Genomic DNA, 22,417 nt, shown 5'->3' with positions numbered 1-22,417 from the left:
ATTACGTGTTCACCAGTCCAGTCGTTGTGTCGGTCATTGAGCTGAAATATGACGACATCGTACTCTTATGTCGACTGGCTCTCAAGAAATACAAAACAAAACAAAAGGAACAAAAAGAAAAAAGAAAAAGAAAAAACAACCAACAACAAAAAACAACAACATAGTTTGCCATATTTTTTCAGTTCTGCTAATCATGGTCACATACGTCAGCTTCCACCCTACACGCAAAATAAGAATGTCCGTCCATAGAGTAGATACGTTTTCAGTTTTGTTGATGAAGAGAGATGAAACTGCTCTCCGTCCACTCCACTATGCTTGATTTGATCTTGGTGGAAGAGGTCCCACAGCTGGATTTTGAACGGATCCCACTGAAATAAGACGCGACATAACCATAATTAAAATGCGCTGAGTGCGTCCATATAATGTATAAACAAAACATTCCTTCCTTCCTCCCATGACTGTTCTACAGGGTGGTTTCCTGTATCCACGTTTTTGTTTGTTGTTTTTTTTCTTTTGCTTGAAACATATTTTATTGTACAGATAGCAAAATAATCTGACACAAGTTTGCTAACTTGCCAGGCCTTTTTCTATATTCATACAATATGCATATCGACTATATTACACAAATGTATATTTAAACAACCATTAAACAGTCAAAGGTAACTAGAGCAAGGAAATATATTATGTACAAATTAATGTTTTGTTTTTTTTGCTTTATCCCTGTTTTTATGTTTGTGTTATTGATGTTTGTTGTTTTGGGGTTTGTTTGTTTGTTTTCTTCCTTTCTTTCTTTCATTTTAAATTTTGGGGCAGAATTTAGCTTAGTCGGTTGAGGCACTCAGTGGATCCGTTCAACTGATTGGGTTTTTCCTCGTTCAAACCAGTGAACCACAACTGGTCAAAGGCCGTGGTATGTGGTTTCCTGTCAGTGGAAAATTGCATATAAAAGATATCTTGCTGCATTAAGAAAATGTAGCGGGTTACCTGCTGACTACGAGTCAGAATTACCAAATGTTTGACATCAAATAGCCGATGATTAACATATAAATGTGCTCTCTTGGTGTCGTTAAACAAAACAAACTTTAACTTTAGTTTTCGTGCTTACAGAGTGAACCGGGCAATACGCAGGAAATTACAATATATCTAATTAAACACTGTCCTTGTGGAATACAGCTGTCTCACCACTATTGATTATACATTGGTGCCAATACCAACATAAAGCCAAGCCCTGACTAAAGTATTAACAGTAGGTGTTATAAACTACCTCACACGAAGAGAACTGCCTTTGAGACATGATTTAAGCAATTACAAAATTGATACTTCGCCACCTGCAACTTTAATTATAAAAATTTCTTGACACATGACGTAATACATATGTAACACAGGCACTGTAAACAATGGTCTTGCCTGTAGCTAAGCAGATATGTATCTGTCACCAACTTAGTAAAATAAAGAAAAATTGTACTCGTTTTCATATACCTAAATCCGTCGCCTAAACGTCGCTGATTGGCTGAAATAGCGGTGTGATCCGCACCTACATGTCGCTGATTGGCTGAAATAGCGGTGTGATCCGCACCTACATGTCGCTGATTGCCTGAAATAGCGGTGTAATCCGCACCTACATGTCGCTGATTGCCTGAAATAGCGGTGTGATCCGCACCTACACATTGTTGATTGGCTGAAATAGCGGTGTGATTCGCACCTACATGTCGCTGATTGCCTGAAATAGTGGTGTGATCCGCACCTACATGTCGCTGATTGCCTGAAATAGCGGTGTGATCCACCTACATGTCGCTGATTGGCTGAAATAGTGGTGTGATCCGCACCTACACGTCGTTGATTGCCTGAAATAGTGGTGTGATCCGCACCTACACGTCGCTGATTGGCTGAAATTGATGTGATCCACACCTACACGTCGCTGATTGCCTGAAATAGCGGTGATCTGCACCTACACGTCGCTGATTGGCTGAAATTGGTGTGATCTGCACCTACACATCGCTGATTGCCTGAAATAGCGGTGTGATCCGCACCTACACATCGCTGATTGCCTGAAATAGCGGTGTGATCCGCACCTACACATCGCTGATTGGCTGAAATTGGTGTGAACCGCACCTACACGTCGCTGATTGGCTGAAATTGGTGTGATCTGCACCTACACATCGCTGATTGCCTGCAATAGCGGTGTGATCCGCACCTATATGTTGCTGATTGGCTGAAATTGATGTGACCCGCACCTACACGTCGCTGATTGCCTAAAATAGCGGTGATCTGCACCTACACATCGCTGATTGCCTGAAATAGTGGTGTGATCCGCACCTACACGTCGCTGATTGCCTGAAATAGCGGTGTGATCCGCACCTACACATCGCTGATTGGCTGAAATTGGTGTGATTCGCACCTACACTTCGCTGATTCCCTGAAATAGTGGTGTGATCCGCACCTACATGTCGCTGATTGCCTGAAATAGCGGTGATCTGCACCTACACATTGCTGATTGGCTGAAATTGGTGTGATCTGCACCTACACATCACTGATTGCCTGAAATAGCGGTGTGATCCGCACCTACACGTCGCTGATTGCCTGAAATAGCGGTGTGATCCGCACCTACACCTCGCTGATTGGCTGAAATTGGTGTGATCCGCACCTACATGTCGCTGATTCCCTGAAATAGTGGTGTGATCTGCACCTACACGTCGCTGATTGCCTGAAATAGCGGTGTGATCCGCACCTACACGTCGACCCAGTCGACCCAGTCAGGTTCATATTGAAGTCGTTGATAGTGGATGTGGATGTGGTTTGCAGGAATGGTAAATGGATTGCAAATGAGCAAATCTGAACACCAAACGCGTTACCATAATCAAAATACACATACTGCACAAAGCAGGGTGGGATCTAGCTCTGCGTGTAGATTGCTCGCCTGAGGTCCTTTGGTTGTAGGATCGAATGCCCACAGTGGACCCATTCTCCAATTTTAAAAAAAATGTTTTAACCAAAAACAGGTAGTATATCAAAGCGGTGGCATGTGCTGTCTTGTTTGTGGAAAGTGCATAGAAAGGTCCCCTGCTGGTAATAGAAAAATGTTGTGGGTTTCCTCTAAGACTATATATGCCAGAATGAGCAAATGTTTGACATCCAGTGAATAAATGAATGGGTTCTATTGGTGTCTTTTATACGCACCATCTCACAAACAGGATAGCATATTGCATGACATTTAATGTCTCAGTCGAAACTAGAATGAAAACTAACCCAATGGGTCCACCGGCGGGGATCGATCCTAAATCGACTACACATTTGGCGAGTGCTTTACAATTGGCCTATGTCCCGTCATGCACAATATAGAACTGAGTGAATGTATGTATAGACTGCTGTGATAGCATGGACTTAAATCAATCACCACAACCAGCACACTATGTAGTACAAACATCCTCAAATTTAGTCCTGATGATTTTCGGATTACAGGGCAGAAACGTTCAAATAACTGACCTCAATGGTGTAGTGGTTATGCTATCGGACTTGAGGCTGTTAGGAACTGGGTTCGTATATGATCTGAGGTAATGTGTGATATTCTGCATGCCTTTAACGGCTCCAGCCCAGAGTGAGAGAACCGCTATGCTCAATAAGTAGGTCTAAGGCCACATACACCCGAGTTTCACTCAATTCACTGGTGTGGTGATGGGTGTGTCTCCCGTGTGTATGACCCCACATGGAGGATGATTACCTGGCATGCACTGCAGGTTCCGTGTAATCTGGGTTCAGGTGATACCGAGATAGCTCAACTGGCAGCAAGCATGGAGAATGGCCCTGTCAAATAGTCCCATGCCAAAATGGAAATACTGCAGCTTCACTAGTCATCTTATCATCATCCATGTTTGTAATGTCCAGAATAAAACAAAATGTGTCTGTCGCTCTGTTACATGTTTCAGCGTTTAAACAAAAATAATAATCGTTAAAATATGATGAATTATACACTTTGCAAGCATACGCAGCTGTATATAAACATGTTCAATGAAAAACCCTTCACAATAATATTATGTTCGCATAATGTAACTGTATACAAAAGTCTTCAATGAAAAACCCTTCATAATAATATTATGTAACTGTGTATAACAGTCTTCAATGAAAATCCTTCATAATATGTTCACATAATGTAACTGTATATAAAAATATTTAATGAAAAACCCTTCATAATAATATTATGTTCGTGTACTGTAACTGTATATAAGTCTTCAATGCAAAACCCTTCACATTATGTTCGCATAATGTACCTGTATATAAAATTTGTTATTGAAAAACCTTTCATAATAATATTATGTTTGCATACTGTAACTGTATATAAAATTCTTCAATGAAAAACCCTTCATAATATGTTCGCATAATGTAGCTGTATATAAAAAAGGTTCCTTAAAAACCCTTCATATATATAACTGTATATAAAAGTCTTCACTGAAATATTACGTTCACACACTGAAATTGTTTATAAAAGTCTTCATTGAAAAATCCTTCATAATATGTACTGTACATGTACATAAAATGTTTCAATGAAAAACACTTCATAATAATATTATGTTCGCAGACTGTAACTGTATATACAATTATTCAACGAAAAGCCCTTCACAATATGTTCACAGACTAACTGTATATAAAATTATTCAACGAAAAGCCCTTCACGATATGTTCACAGACTGTAACTGTATATAAAATTATTCAACGAAAAGCCCTTCACGATATGTTCACAGACTGTAACTGTATATACAATTATTCAACGAAAAGCCCTTCACGATAATATTATGTTCACAGACTGTAACTGTATATACAATTATTCAACGAAAGCCCTTTACGATATGTTCACAGACTGTAACTGTATATACAATTATTCAACGAAAGCCCTTTACGATATGTTCACAGACTGTAACTGTATATACAATTATTCAACGAAAGCCCTTTACGATATGTTCACAGACTGTAACTGTATATACAATTATTCAACGAAAGCCCTTTACGATATGTTCACAGACTGTAACTGTATATACAATTATTCAACGAAAGCCCTTTACGATATGTTCACAGACTGTAACTGTATATACAAGTATTCAACGAAAAGCCCTTCACAATAATATTATGTTCACAGACTGTAACTGTATATACAATTATTCAACGAAAGCCCTTTACGATATGTTCACAGACTGTAACTGTATATACAATTATTCAACGAAAGCCCTTTACGATATGTTCACAGACTGTAACTGTATATACAATTATTCAACGAAAGCCCTTTACGATATGTTCACAGACTGTAACTGTATATACAATTATTCAACGAAAGCCCTTTACGATATGTTCACAGACTGTAACTGTATATACAATTATTCAATGAAAGCCCTTTACAATATGTTCACAGACTGTAACTGTATATACAAGTATTCAACGAAAAGCCCTTCACAATAATATTATGTTCACAGACTGTAACTGTATATACAATTATTCAACGAAAGCCCTTTACGATATGTTCACAGACTGTAACTGTATATACAATTATACAACGAAAGCCCTTTACGATATGTTCACAGACTGTAACTGTATATACAATTATTCAATGAAAGCCCTTTACGATATGTTCACAGACTGTAACTGTATATACAATTATTCAACGAAAGCCCTTTACGATATGTTCACAGACTGTAACTGTATATACAATTATTCAATGAAAGCCCTTTACAATATGTTCACAGACTGTAACTGTATATACAAGTATTCAACGAAAAGCCCTTCACAATAATATTATGTTCACAGACTGTAACTGTATATACAATTATTCAACGAAAGCCCTTTACGATATGTTCACAGACTGTAACTGTATATACAAGTATTCAACGAAAGCCCTTTACGATATGTTCACAGACTGTAACTGTATATACAATTATTCAACGAAAGCCCTTTACGATATGTTCACAGACTGTAACTGTATATACAATTATTCAATGAAAGTCCTTTACGATATGTTCACAGACTGTAACTGTATATACAATTATTCAACGAAAAGCCCTTCACGATAATATTATGTTCACAGACTGTAACTGTATATACAATTATTCAACGAAAGCCCTTTACGATATGTTCACAGACTGTAACTGTATATACAATTATTCAACGAAAGCCCTTTACGATATGTTCACAGACTGTAACTGTATATACAATTATTCAATGAAAGCCCTTTACGATATGTTCACAGACTGTAACTGTATATACAATTATTCAACGAAAGCCCTTTACGATATGTTCACAGACTGTAACTGTATATACAATTATTCAATGAAAGCCCTTTACAATATGTTCACAGACTGTAACTGTATATACAAGTATTCAACGAAAAGCCCTTCACAATAATATTATGTTCACAGACTGTAACTGTATATACAATTATTCAACGAAAGCCCTTTACGATATGTTCACAGACTGTAACTGTATATACAAGTATTCAACGAAAGCCCTTTACGATATGTTCACAGACTGTAACTGTATATACAATTATTCAACGAAAGCCCTTTACGATATGTTCACAGACTGTAACTGTATATACAATTATTCAATGAAAGCCCTTTACGATATGTTCACAGACTGTAACTGTATATACAATTATTCAACGAAAAGCCCTTCACGATAATATTATGTTCACAGACTGTAACTGTATATACAATTATTCAACGAAAGCCCTTTACGATATGTTCACAGACTGTAACTGTATATAAAAGTAATTATCTCTTGGAATTAGACCTCACAGCAGATTCAACGTACCTGCATGTCCTATAGCAATAGGCGCTGGACGAGGTCGAGATACCCCCACAGGCTGCGAGGAGCCTCCCCCCAAATGTGGACCATCTGGCAAAAAGAAAAACAAAACATAGGAGGTTAATATTTAATATGACATCAGTTAACGGATGTTGGTTATTTTTCTGTGTGTTGTTTGTGACACATTTTTTACTTAAGGTTTAAAATTTAAAACGATACCACTAGAGCAAATTGAGCTATTTGGTCATCTTAGACAGGAAACCTGCTTCCTTTTCCCACTGGTATCAAGGGATCTTTTATATACACCACCTTACAGACTGGAGAGCCTATACCACGACTTTTGATATACCAGTCGTGGTGCACTGGCTGGAACGAGAAATAGTCAAATGGACCACCAACGTGGATCGATCTTAAACCAACAGTGCACCAGGCGAGTACACTTGCATAGCCATATTTGGTGGGGTGTGTGTGCATATTGGGGGGTTCACACTTAATATGTATGTAGGCATGTGTGATTGTATCAAATGTAATAGGGTTTGTTAAAGGTTTTATTAGGGCACGGCTCCGTACCTCCCCCTCCCACCCACCCCACCCCACTATGCCACTGAATGAGTACTTTACAATTGAGCTATGCCCTGCCATAGTTAAGGTTTAATAATGCTGACCGGAGTGGTCAAATGAAGCTTACAGTCAAAGCTGGTGACACATGACGGGTGTGGCACAGATGGCTCAAGAGACAAACACCCATTTCCGTTGGAGAGAAAAGGGCATGGGTGATGTGGGGGATTTTAATGCCAGTATGCCGGTAACTAATTTTGTTTATCAAAGACATGCTGGCTAATGAGGCGTACAGCCAGCAATGGATCATACTTAAGTTATTCCAAATGTATTTATGTATGTATGTATGTATGTATTGATGTGTATTCCTGTCCTAGACGGAGGAACCGGCTGAGGCCGGTACTTGTGCCCAGGACAGGCGTGCGCAGCTTGCTCTGAATGTGAACGTTAAACCATTTTCCAATTCAAATTGATGTGTTGATGTATTGATGTATTGATGTATGTATGTATTGATGTATCAATATCTATATATATGTCGAGGGTGACTGTTACATACATATATATTAGCGCATTGGCACATGGGATAATTATATCATTTCTGGCCTCACAAATTGTCCCATGCTGTTGCTGGAACTCGAACCTGTGACACCGAGTCCAGACATGCATATATGTATGTATGTATGTATGTATGTATGTATGTATGTATATATATATATATATACATGTGTGTGTGTGTGTGTGTGTGTGTGTGTATAAGTATGTATGTATTATGTAAATGGAAAGTATGTATGTATATAATAAATAAATGTAAGTAAATAAATAAATAATATACATACGATGTGTATGTATGCATTTACGTATTTATGTATGTATATATGTATGTGTGTGTGTGTGTGTATGTATGTAAGTATGTAGATATGTATGTTTGTATTAATGTATGAATATATATATGTATGTATGTATAAATAAGTATAAATAAGTAAGTAAACAAATAATATACGTACTATAGTCTACAGGTGTTCCTGCAAAGGAAATAATATAAAATTAATTAAAATTGTTGCTTTATTGAACACGTTTCCATGATGATAATGACACTACTTGACTTTGTGGTTGTGATCAAAGGATTTCACTTGTCAATGTCGTTCTCAAAACGATAGTTCAGTTGTATAGTCTATAGTCTAACTGCCAGGCATATTTAAGAAATGTGACAAACCTATTACAAAACAAAACAAATCCCTACTAGATCGAAGTGTGTCATAAATGTATTGTGTGGTCCTTCTGGCGTTTTTTCCCGTTCAGCGTTAGTCTGGCTAGGAATTACGTTTAGCATAGGCCCATAATACTCAGGTTTTGAAAAACGTACAGCTGAAATGGTTTCTGCGAGAGATCTGCACACACTTTTATGTTGGAAGTAGGCAAAACAGTTATAGGTAGTAAGTAACTTCCGGTGTTCGAGGTGCACCCAACGTTTGATAGAGAGGTGAACACCAAATTCCTGTGACTGGTGATAAATGTGAGTGTGTTAGTTGTAAAAAAAAAAGTTTCTTATGGGCAAAAAAAATGTATGCAATTTTATTTCATCTAACACTACTGTGTCAAGTAGCCTTGTGCTTGAAACATGTATGGGGTACCTGTAAAAAAAGTACTCGAATTTTGTGCAGAACTAGGGTAGTCATAGACACTATCCGTTATCTCAGAAATGAGCAGCTTGGTCCCCAATGTTTCTGATTCACTTTAAGGGTGAGGGGTGGTAGTATTTATATCCGTGGCGTTTATGTCGATTGATATGCTGCAGGTAGGAGTTTTAGCCACATATGTTACTATTGTCGTCTATGGGATTTGATTTGGTAGTATACACCCTATACTATTTACTGCAGTCAGCAAGTATGTATAGTTCTATAAACATCGTCACTCACAATATTACAATGCGATATATGCTGACTGTGTGACATAAAATCGGAGGGGGTCGAAAATTAATCAAGCGAACACTTTTGGCCACATTTTCCCTGTACACCTCCATGAAGAGCCTAATATTGCACTATATAAAACAATAGTTCACCTCCAACGTGTGTATGGTCCTGGATAAACGAGTTTTTAAAATTATTTTTGTTATTTCCAAAACACTTTTACTTTTTCTTACATCAAACAAAACTGAAATTATTTACAAAAATCATTTTAATAGAATGATGGGACGGACTATAAATAGTCCACGTCTCAGAAGGAAAACGTGATTCTGGAGCTGGGCACGAACGACTGGTTCACCAGTGTATCTCTATATTTAAAGAGTAATTGACAAACAGAAGAATTACGAATGACCAGATTGAATGAAAGTTGTAAACCCAAGCATTTGGTGTAGCAATTTAGTTAGAGAGTAATTGACAAACAGAGGAATTACGAATGACCAGAGTGATTTGAAAGTTGTAAACCAAAGATTTTTCTGGGATTTTTACATTAAACGAGATGTAACTCTCCTCATTGTGTATGTGTAAGACCACTATACCAGCTTCTCTCTCACGAGATGTAACTCTCCTCATTGTGTATGTGTAAGACCACTATACCAACTTCTCTCTCACGAGATGTAACTCTCCTCATTGTGTATGTGTAAGACCACTATACCAACTTCTCTCTCACGAGATGTAACTCTCCTCATTGTGTATGTGTAAGACCACTATACCAACTTCTCTCTCACTAAGAACTAACCACTAACCCACTGTCCTGGACTGACAGCCCAGATAGCTGAGGTGTGTGCCCGGGATAGCGTGTTTGAAACTTAATTGGATAAAAACAAGAAAATTACTATAAATGAAATGAAATGAATACGATAAACATCAAATACAACATTTACATACAATTTCATTTGTATTTAAAAGTAATCAATTATGAATATATGCATTTAAAGAACTTTAAAAATAAACAATTTGTTTTGTTTTGAACTCATTATTTTTGGCGTGAGAATCGCTAGTACTTGAGGAGATTTTTTTATAGTTTGGTTGTTAAGAGTGTGCGCGAGTATGTGTGTGTGTGCGTGTATGTATATATGTGTATGTGTATGCGTGTGTGTGTGTCTTTGTGTGCGTGTTTGTGTGTTGTGCTGTATGCGTGCGTGCGTGTTTGTGTTTGTGCGTGTGTTTTTGTGCATGTGCGTATATATTTGTGTGTATGTGTTTCCGTTTGTGTGTGTTGTGCTGTATTTGGTTATATTTATTTTGCGGTTTTTTTATGTAAAAGAAATGCTTTTTTAAAATATTAATATACTTTAGATTAATGATTGAACACCGCTAATTAGCCGACCTTCACGATGGCTTTCATTGAAACGTTTAACCATCCTTCTTGTTTAAAAAACATTAAGTTGAATAGTATATAAAAATGACAACTCGTATATGTTATCTAGACACTCGTTGATTTCATTTCATTTTAACTTATTTTCGTGCTTATATCCAATTAAGGTTCAAGCACGCCGTCCTAGGCACACACCTCAGCTATCTGGGCTCTTTGTCCAGAACGGTGGATTAGTTGTTAGTTAATGGTTAGTGAGAGAGAAGAAGGTATAGTGACCTTACACCTACCCATTGAGCCCTTAAGAACTCGCTCTGAGTTGGAGCCAGTACCTAATCAACTTATCACGAGGAGGTACGAATTACCAGTCTCTCGTGAATGAATGTGGTACATCCCAACAACATTCATTTGCTGAGAATTCCTCTTAGGTCTTTGGTTATTCTCTAACCAAGGTCTGCTTTCCATTAACGCGATTCCGTACACCTTTTATCGTCTGTGTTTTCGCACGCAGAAACTTGCTTTTCCATATCTACGTTTTCTCAAGCGGATGACTATACAAAATGTTTCGTTGTCAGAGTGTACTTCAACGTGAACGTGTTGAATGACCGCGGGCGGAATCTCGTATATGGAAAAGGTACCATGTAAATGCACTGTATCGATAAACTCGAGCACGAAATCGCTTTAATAACAAGCGGGCCTAAGCCTCTCCCCCCCCCCCCCCCCCACCAAAAAACAAACAAAACAAAACAACGAAAAAACCTGAAAAACCCCCAAACAAAACAAAAACAACAAAAATCCTGGTCAGACCAAAGTTGCTGCTGCGATGCGGCTTCTTTTTCTTCTTTTTTTGGGGGTATATTTAAGGTTTTTACATCCTCCTCATCTACCTTGATCCATCCTCAATGGCCATGGTGTCTTGGTGCCTTAAATAGGTTTCTTCACGTTTTTCATATAGCCAAGGCAATTGTTATGACCTCAAACATTTGTAAAACAAGTCATGCTACTCATTCAGAACAACAGGATCTGTTTTAGAGAGAACTTAAAGACAGCTAATGGTCCAAGTATGTCCTAGTTCATGCGCAATGTCATTTTGGCTCCAAATGTTGTTGTAGTCATAGCAAGAAAAGCTCGGCATAATCCGACGTCATACCGCGGGTAATTAAAAAGCAAAACAAATCATGTTGACTCGCGTGCCCTGACCAGAGAACAGAAATGTATTTTGTTTGGCCTAATATAGAAATAAAAACAATTAAATTGTACACGTACCTGTATTTCTGCTAGGTATGTAGAAGCAATCTGAAAAAAAAACAACGAAATAAATAAATAAAACAATACAAAAAAAACCAACAATGGTTACTTTAGAAATTAACTAGATGTTCATGGTGATATGATGCTGCTAGGATGTTCCATTTTCAAAATGGCGGCAATAAATGCTTTGTTTGATGAAATAGAATATGATTGTTATTTTCTGTTCTTTCTTTCCCTCGCAATGGGTAGGTGTAAAGCCACTACACCGCCATCTCAGTCACTAATGAGTAACCTACTGCCATGGACAGCTGATGTGTATGTACCCAGGACAGCGTGCTTTGACGTTAACTTGATAAACACTCAAAAATAAATTGAATGAATAAATTTGTAAGTGTATTTGGTGTGTCTCGGCCAAAACGAACTGATCCGAATTCATCCGTATTGAGTGGTGGTGTGTCAGCGGCGAAACACAATTCGGATCAGTACGGTTTGATCAGCAATGGCACAGAACCGTATTTGGTTTGTCAACGCTGTTATGTAACAGTTTGTGTTAATATATAGCAATTTCTAAATTGTAATAGGGCTAACGACGCATATCTGGGACTAATAGTCCATCAGCAGAAACGTCGCCCCAGTAATTATAATATTTAAAAACTCGGTGTCAATTATGACGAACGTGTACATAATGTCCATCCTTTAGATAAAAAATCGGACTTGACAATGATAATAATCTGTGCTCGTGACGGTGGTTAGTAGTGGTGCAGGATATGCTCACCTTTCGCCTTATAACATTATGTTTGTCAGTGAGTTACGCCTGCACACCACTACTGTCTAAATATCCCATCTGGTTTGTCATGATGGGTGCCACCGGTGGTGCAGGATATGCACACTTTTCACCTTATAACATTACATTTGTCGGTGAGTTATGCCTGCACACCACTACTGTCTAAATATCCCATCTGTTCTATCATGATGGGTGCCACTGGTGGGGCATGATATGCTAATTTTCAGCGAACATCCCCGGCAGTGTTCGAAATAAGTACGCGTCCATTTGCGAAAATGCTCTAGGATAAATAACTTTTACCTCAGTGGATGTTCTATGAACAAGTAAAAACGTACAATGCAGTTTCATTTTGAGCAGTAAAAAAATCATCCTTGCACTTATATAAAACAAACCATTTATTTGACAAAGTGAAAATATTGGCTGACAAGTAGAATACTAGATGTACTTATCTGGTGAACTAGTGAACAGTTGTGATTATTTTTATCACTGCCTCATATCAATACTGTTATAACAGTAATTCATGAGTAACAATTCTTATTCCAATGAGCTCTGCTTGGCACTAGGTTTGATTTAGTACACTAGTCTGATAGTGGCAGTCCTCTTTGTGTTGGTGCAAGAAGGATCTCCTCGGAAGTGGCTGTCCTATGGACGAGGCACCAGATAAAGATTCGAGTCATTCCGATTTTGTAGGTTGGTTTATGTGCAACCTTTCGAGTGGCAGTCATTTTATAAACGAAGTATGAAGTGGGTGTGGTCTGGATTGTGGTTTTATTAAAGAAGTACGAAGTGGGTATGGTCTGGGTGGTGCTTGTCTTATCGACGGACCACCTACCATTAAATGAATGAAAGTGAAAATTTAGCTAACGACCAAACAAACCAGATTGCTTCTACAGCAAATTCTGACTAATGTAGAACTATTACAGAAGAAGACAATAAAACTGCATACGTACTTATGCTTGGTATGTAGTAGGCCTCTGGAAAAAAAAAATGAAATAAATAAAACTAAATGGCTACTTTCGAATTTAGAAAGCTGTCCATGATGTTGATAACAATGCTGCTTGGAGGTTAAAGTAATTTTGGTGACGATGTTCTTAATAATCATGATGTTGATGCATGCCACTGTTCAAATGATTGGTGGGATATTTACAAAATTGTCTTTTATAGACAAATTATCTCGGGATTTTTTACCTCCAGATGTTATACGTTCATTAAAGTATGAACAGTATATATCTATCTATCTATCTATCTATTTATCTATTTATCTATATATATCTATATATATATATATATATATATATATATATATATATATATATATATATATATATATATATATATATATGTATGTATATTTATCTATTTATCTATTTATCTATATATATATATATATATATATATATATATATATATATATATATATATATATATGTATGTATATGCAGATCCTGTACAAATTGATAAAACAATATTACAATAATGGAAATGAGTGTATAAAAAATAATCTGTTTGTCTCAATGACGTCAGGATGAGAATGACGTCAGGATGACGTTACGTCATCTTATTGTTAATTTGAAAAAGGCAATATGCCGAACATGTAATTATTAAATAACTGAACTGTTGGTAGTAGTTTTATTATTATATTTTTTCAAAATGTAATTTTGTTATATACATGTATATATATATATATATATATATATATATATATATATATATATATATATATATATATATATATATCTATATATATCTATATATATATATATATATATATATATATGTATATATATATATATATATATGTATATATCTATCTATCTATCTATATATATATATATATATATAATTTTTATATATATATACATATATATATATATATATATATATATATATATATATATATATATATATATATATATATGTTACAGTCAATGTATAAAACCAGGCAATCTGTAGAATGCCTGAAATTTTCAGGCAATCTGTAAAGTAACTGATTCACTCAGGCAATCTGTGTATTGCCTAAATATTTCAAGCAATATACACATTGCCTGACTTTGAAAGAATAATCGTAACGGTTAATTGCCTTAAAATAGATTGTTTTTTCAATGGATTAGAAGTCCGTTGAACATGCATTCATGATAACTTTTGATGTTAACCTGTCTTAATCTATTAATTCTATACTTTGAAAGAATAATCTTTTGATATTAGCATGTCTTAATACGGTATATGAATGTTTTTGCAACAGATTAGAAGCCAGGGTAAAGGTGTCTCTCCATAAATACAGTATGGATAGGCAGGCATATCACTGCTCAGCAATGGCAGAGTTAATGGATGTTCGTTTTAAGGCATTACTTCTAGCAAAGAAGGCCAGTGATACAAAGTCAGTGCTTATGCTGAAAGAGGAATATTTCCAAACGATGGATGAGTTGAAGGAAGCTTGTTCGGTCAAATTAAAAACTGGTTAAGTTTTTGTCTAGATATGCAAACATTACGAGTGAAAGCATTGAACTCTTCAAGTCTCTTTGCATTGAGTGCCAAAAGAAACGAAAACGTGCTACGACAAAAGGGATTACCGTGAGACCGATATTATCAAAGGATTTTGGACAATTTGACAAAATACTGTGTTCTGCGTTCACTAACATTTAAACGTGCAGTAGAAGTACCCTTTCATTTGATGAAATCTGATGGATCTGAGCAGGACACAGTCAACGTCACCAATTGCTGTCAATGAATGGTGGATTTTTCATTTCAGGCAAATGTGTCTAGACATTACCTTGAAAACATCAGGCAAAATGTATATTGCCTGAAATATTTAGGCAATATACAGATTGCCTGAGTGAATCAGTTACTTTACAGATTGCCTGAAATTTTCAGGCATTCTACAGATTGTCTGGTTTTACACATTGACTGTAACATATATATATATATATATATATATCCGTAAATTATCGAACATAAGTTCGCAGACGTGTTTCTGTCATTTTGTTTGTTAATGTGATTGTCTGTTGCTGTTGTTCATACCCAGATGAACGTAAACGATCCTCAGAATTAAATTTGAAACATATTTATTAATAATAACACGAAATGTTCATAGAGCAGTCTAAAATTGTATGTTTGTTTTGTTTTCGGTGTGTGTGTGTGTGTGTGTGTGTGTGTGTGTGTGTGTGTGTTTGTGTGTGTGTGAACCAATATAAACTGACGTCATCAGGTGTGACGACATCACTTTTATGTTCATTGACAAAATGTAATGAACAAGCTCGCATTGCTATGGCTGGACCAATAGGATTTCTTTAAATAGTAATGATTATAATGCAAAAGTAATTATTTTGCATTGTAAACATTCGGCCGTTATACCATGATGTCACTTGTATTACGTCATGTGATAGTGTATCATTATGTAACATAATGGCTGATGAAAGTGCTTTGGGTAGCAGAGGGATTTTTTATATTTCAATAAAAAATGACAATAGGTAGTACAGAGAACAAGGGCCAAAAATGGGTAAATCCCCATAAAATCATCTGTAACTGTACATGATAAAGTTAATATAAAACTGCAGTTCAACATTGAGGCATTGTGAACAAAATGCTGGAATACTGTGTGGGACAGGTGGGCAGACAGAAGGTGAGACGGACGGACAGATGGACAGAAATAAGGTGATACAGACAAACAGTAGAAGGGAGAAACCTATCGTCCCCAAGTTGTGAGGAGTTATGACTCTATTGTTCTGAGTGAATAATTAATGTTTGTAAACCCGACCCTTTGGCGAACTGATTAGTCACTCACAGGGTGACTGGGAATAATACCCGCCCCCCCCCACCCCCCTCCGGCTATAACGGTGATGACTGATGTAGACAGTAATGTTGTATACGTACCTTTGCTAGGTACGTAGTAGGCAGCTGAAAAACAATATGAAAGAAATAAAACTAAATGGTTACTTTTAAATTTAATAGATTGCTGATGTTTTTAATGCTGCTGCTTAAAAGTGAATGCGATTTTGATCACAATATTCTTGATGATGATGTTGATAATGTTGATAATGATGATGATGATCAATAATGAAGTTTGGCTAAGTGAAAAGTGAGCTTTAAAAATGATTCACTTATAGATATTTATTTCACACTTTTGCAAATGGCACACTGGTAATAACGTTGATTATTTTTGTAGGTAAATGGTGTTCCTATAATAAAATGTTCATAAACACAAAAAAGACCAAATATATGACTATAGGAACAAGACAAAAAGTTACAATCCAAAATGATATTTCTCTTATAATAAATTCAGAACGTCTGCAACACACTGAATGCGAAAAACTTTTAGGAATTAAAGTTGATAATAATTTAAAATGGACAAATCAGGTTAAACATGTGTGTTCCCTGATCTCTAAACGTCTGTATCTGTTATAAAAAATCATTAGGTATTTAAATTTAGATGCAAGAAAACTTTTCTACAATGGGTATATTTTACCACTCATCGATTACTGCTGTGTAATTTGGGGAAACTGTAATCAGGATGGATTAGAACATTTACTAAAACTGCAAAAGAGAGCTGCAAGGATGATATTAGATGTAGATCCTATTACTCCATCTGCCCCACTATTTAAACAGTTAAAATGGATGACAATGGAAACACGAATCCACTATCACAAATGTTTACAAATTTATAAATGTCTATACAATGAAGCCCCAAACTATCTTTCAAACTTATTAATATATGTTGGAGAAAACAATCCCTACAACCTTCGAAATGTAGAGGATAGAAATCTATTAATTCCAAAACCTAAAATGTCTTTATTTAAACATGCTTTCAGTTACTCTGGACCAGTACTTTGGAATAAATTGCCTAAAGCTATCCGATCATCGCCAAATACTGCTGTTTTTAAATATAGACTCAAGAAATATTTTCTAAAATAATATCATTTGTACATATGTTTATTGCCATATATGTATTTTCTATTTGTTCATAAATGTATGCATTGTAATTCTGTATTGTTTGTACCTGAGGGCCTCAGGGAAGATTAGCTTTTGCTAACTGTGTTACCCTCACTAAATAAAGAATTTATTATTATTATTATTATTATTATTATTATTATTATGATGGTGGTTATTGGGCAGATGGTGAATAAATTAAATTTCTAAGCCTCATATCAATTGATACAAGTTAAGTTAACAGCATAAACTTACTCGTGGTGTGCATGGCTTTTGCACACTTTCGATGTTTTGGTTGACTGACAGTCAATAGACTGCAACAGCACCTTAATCTATCTGTTGCTAATCAAAACGTCGGAAGTATCTAATAACAATGCATATCTAGAGTACGTCTATATGGTTACTGGCTTGTGTCACGTCCCTATGTGGAGTTGCAGGACGTGATAAAGATGTTCGGCTCATTGAAAGGCAAAGTTTAAAATGTGAGGCTATACATATTTATTGCACATTTTTGTCAAAGGGAAAACAACTTAAATTTTATACAAGCATCACATAAGTCCTGAACACAATTAAGGGTGTACTTTCAATATAGTGCTAGAAAGTTTTTGAGATAAATGAGAGGAACATACTTCTAAAGGCTATCAAAACGTTTCACGATAGACTGGATATAACCTATTTTCACTTAATGGCTACTTTTTCATCCATTTTTTTGTTGTTGTGATGAACCAGTACATAATGTCCATCAGTTTAGATGAAAGGATCGGACAACACTTATGGGATGTGCTTTTGACGGGAGCCATTACTGGTCGTGCAGGATAAGCTTACCTGTTACCTGATATCACCATGTTTGGTAGTGATTCGTGACTGCATACCACTGGTGTCTAAATGCCCTGTGTGCTGTCTGTTGTAGGCTGGTATTTGTCTGTGAGGGATAGATACACTGTCCATCTGATAGCATCATGCCTGACAGTGATTCGTGATTACATGCCACTGTTTTACCTAGTCTCTTCTGTCTTTTGTAGGTTGGTATTTGTCTGCGAGGGATAGGTACACCTTCCATCTGACAGCATCATGTTTGGCAGTGATTCGTGATTGCATGCCACTGCCTTAATACCTAAACTGCTCTGTCTTTTGTCAGTTGGTATTTGTCTGTGCAGCTTTTGAGTGGAAGAACGAAGTATGTATCGTCTGGGTTGTGGTAGTCATATAGATGAATTACCTGCCATTGACCCTTTGCACTTAACGTAATGATTGTTTGTTGTTGTTTGTTTTTTGATGTTGTCTATAGGTGTTTACCTTTACATAAGTATGTATGTATGTATGTATGTATGTATGTATACATGTATGTCTGTATGTATATACTAACACAGCAGAAAACAACCCAACAAAAACACACCAAAAAACAACAAGAAGTAAACGTTCTGACTTATGGGTGGAATACTTAATTCCGAATGAATGTACATACCCGTTTAATATATAAATAATGTTATGTATGAAATAAGAAATATATACGTACCTATACCATTTATTTTAGTGGTGGATTCTGGGAAAACAACAAAACAAAATAGTAGTTAGTTCCATAATGCACACACTGACGTGATCAAGATGATTTCCATAACGATAATGATAACGATGATACATAGATGTGTGCCTATCATAAAGACATAAACCTGACAGCAGTGGTGATGTTTGTTGTCATTATGACTTTGGAAATTATGATAAAAATGGCTGCAATAAGCCATAGGAAATAGATGGTAGAAAGAAACCAGTAGTGTAGAAAAGGAATCGTCTGAATCTGTATTAATGATATCATCACGAGTTTGACAGTGATTTTGGGGTGCATGTCATCACAACTATATTTATTCCAAAGAACTCTGTCCTGTACTAGTTTTGATTATGTAAACTAATCTAGAAGTGTCTGTTCTCTTTGAACAGTTCAGGAAGGATGTGTTTTCCAGTAAAGGGTTTCCTTGAGAGTGGCTGTCTTCTTATAGACGATACACTATAGTCTGTCCCAATGGGAACGCCTTTTTTATACTATTAAAACACGTTATTTAATTTTGAGCCGATTGATTTGTACATGGAACACAAAAATAAATAGTATTATGTTATTTCCGAAATGCTTTTACGTTTCTTTTTATGTCAAACCAAACTAAAATTATTTACCCAAAAAAACCCCAGTTTTATAAAATAATGGAACGGACTATGGATACATAGTCATGGAATAAACTACTATTTTGCCAAATTCCCATTCGAGTGAATTGTACAGAGACAGTTTTGACCATGCTTACCAGGTGTGTCGTCTGTTGACCTGTCTGAACATGTGTGCACGTATGTGATCCCGTTTGCATAAAAATGTGTCGGTACTTGTGTCTGAGTGCTTGTCTGAATGTGTCTGTTTCGGTGGTTGTCCATCTTAACCGACAACCACTAACTAGCGTGACTACAATCAACTACTTTGTAGACACTTCCACGATTGTTAGGCAAACAATGTTCTTATTCAGGAAGCGAACCTTTTTAATCAACTCTTAGAAGGGGAACGTTCCTTGAATTTTGCATGTAAAAAGAAAAATGTCATCTTGAAAAGAACTCAGCATGCTTGATACGACAGAATTGAAATCATTGCAAAATAACTCAGCAGAAGTTCTCTGGATCCAGTATTATGAAATGATATAAATTTATAAAATCTGAAAGGACGGGGAGGGTGAACTCTGTCAACAACCAGTCTGGGGCACGTTGTTGTATTTCGAGGACATATCCTGATGTATTCCAAAGCTGGCCAACATGTAATCCGGCACAGATATATTGATACTGGGTAGGCCTTTCTAATGACCTGGTCAACGAGAAAGTCTTAAATGGGATGTGTGAAGTAACCAATAGGTTTGAAAAGAGGTACTGATACGGGCGAATCACAACAGCCGTGTGTTTTATCAATGCCTGGTGACCAACATAAAGAAGAGAGAAAAAGAGAGGCATTCGTGGGAAATATTGTAGAATTATATACAACATGTATTGTGTTGTAAAATCATGTATATCTGTTAACGACACAAACTCTGAGTATTTTATGTGTAACACTGGAGTTAGATAGGGAGAAAATGTAGCACCTTTATTATTTGCTATTTGTCTCAATGATTTAGAACAGTATTTTATAGAAACAAGGGGTTACTAGCTTAGAAGAATGTACAGAGAGTATATTGCAAATTATGGGATTGTTTATAACATTATTTTTATCGTTGTATGCTGATAACACTACAATTATCACTGAAAATGCTAATTCTCTTCACAGTTTTTAGATTATACTGTAAGGAATGGAAATTATGTGCAAATATTTCTAACAGCAATATAAAAGTATGTTGTAAACGAAAATATAACTGAATAGCCATATTTGTTTTGTGTGATGAAGCTATTGAAGTAATTGTATATATCATGTGTATTAAATTCAGTTATGGCAGATTATACTACAGTAAAGAAGCAATTAATAGAACAAGCAACAAAAGCTATGTATGGCGTATTTAGAAAATTAAAACGGCATAGCTTGCCTGTAGATATACAACTGAAATTGTTTGACTGTCTGGCATTACCAATTTTACTATATTGTTGTGAAGTTTAGGGTTTTGTAAAGTTCGAAGACATCGAAAACGTTCGTTTGACCTTTTGCAATTGGATTCTATGGGTTATAAACAGTACCCCAAACTTTATGATATATGTTAAAATTGGAAGGTTTCCAGTAAAATACAAAATATATAGTAGAATGATTAAATACTGGAAAAGGAATAAATGTTATCAGTTATTGTATACAACTTTCTGTTCAGCCAGAATGAAAATGATATATTTAGATCTACATGAATTTGTATTCTAAAGAACATTTTAGAGTTAGCTGGTCTTAGCAATATTTGGCTACAACAGTTTAAAAGTAATATAAATGTAAAGTGGCTATTAACATAGACTAAACGATGTTATTGTGATATGCACATACAGGAGTGGTTGAAACGTCGCCAAAAGCAATTATTTATAGATTATTTAAAACTGCACATATGTATGAGACATATCTTAATGTTATTTCTTGGAAACACAGATTTATATTTACTAGAATTAGACTAAGTAATCACAGACTACCAATTGAAATAGGAAGATGACTAAATATTAAAAGATATGAAATATTTGTAATCAAAGTTGTATTTGCGACGAATTCTATTTGTTTGAATGTTACATATTACATGATCTTAGAAAACGATATTTACCTAGCTACTATTGGCGAAATCCTAGCATAATAAAAATGAATATATTGTTTAACAATAACGATTTATTGATAACATTTGGTGAATATATAAGACAAAATTCCATACGAATGCGTGAAAGTGTGTGAATTTACACCTATTTAGTATATAATATATAATAAATTCATAATGTTCTCCCAGTGCAAACATTAATCCAGTATTACTTGCTCACTAACGTATAATTGTATTATATTTTGCCTCATGTACCATGTATATTGCCTGAGCGAATAAATAATATGAATTTGAATCTACAGCTACTTCTCTATCACTGACCACTAACGGACTATCCCGGACAGACAGCCCAGATAGATGAGGTGTGTGCCCAGGACAGCGTGCTTGAACCTTAATTGGATATAAGCAAGAAACTGAGTATAGATGAAAGGAAACCTACCTTTACGTCCTACAACGGCAGTTATTTGCACACGTCCACGTAAACGTTTTTTAATAGCTTCAGCAGATTCTGGATCGACTGTCAAAAATAAAGACAACGTGACCTCAATTAACAGTTGTTGTTATCGTGGGTTTTTGTTTGTTTGTTTATTGGTTTGTTTGTTTGTTTTTATTT

General features: G+C 35.8%; 1 protein-coding gene across 5 annotated transcripts in view; it reads right to left on the bottom strand.

The window, feature by feature from the left end:
* Window positions 1–161: 161 nt before the first annotated feature.
* Window positions 162–22,417, bottom strand: part of LOC121386512 — a 39,141-nt gene continuing 16,885 nt past the window's right edge. For 4 of the 5 annotated variants that reach the window (XM_041517437.1, XM_041517440.1, XM_041517439.1 and 1 more), the window contains 8 exons: window positions 22,244–22,321; window positions 19,092–19,118; window positions 16,523–16,546; window positions 13,603–13,626; window positions 11,887–11,916; window positions 8,349–8,366; window positions 6,793–6,876; window positions 162–368 (listed from right to left, as the gene is read on the bottom strand). In XM_041517437.1, the coding sequence (XP_041373371.1) occupies window positions 310–368; window positions 6,793–6,876; window positions 8,349–8,366; window positions 11,887–11,916; window positions 13,603–13,626; window positions 16,523–16,546; window positions 19,092–19,118; window positions 22,244–22,321 (344 nt within the window). In that variant the 3' untranslated portion in view covers window positions 162–309. The remainder of the gene's footprint in view (window positions 369–6,792; window positions 6,877–8,348; window positions 8,367–11,886; window positions 11,917–13,602; window positions 13,627–16,522; window positions 16,547–19,091; window positions 19,119–22,243; window positions 22,322–22,417) is intronic. The other variant, XM_041517441.1, reaches the window with a different exon arrangement.

The sequence above is a fragment of the Gigantopelta aegis genome, chromosome 12 (genome assembly GCF_016097555.1).
Source record: "Gigantopelta aegis isolate Gae_Host chromosome 12, Gae_host_genome, whole genome shotgun sequence".
NCBI classification, from domain to species: domain Eukaryota; kingdom Metazoa; phylum Mollusca; class Gastropoda; order Neomphalida; family Peltospiridae; genus Gigantopelta; species Gigantopelta aegis.
This window is presented reverse-complemented; position numbering and strand designations above follow the sequence as displayed.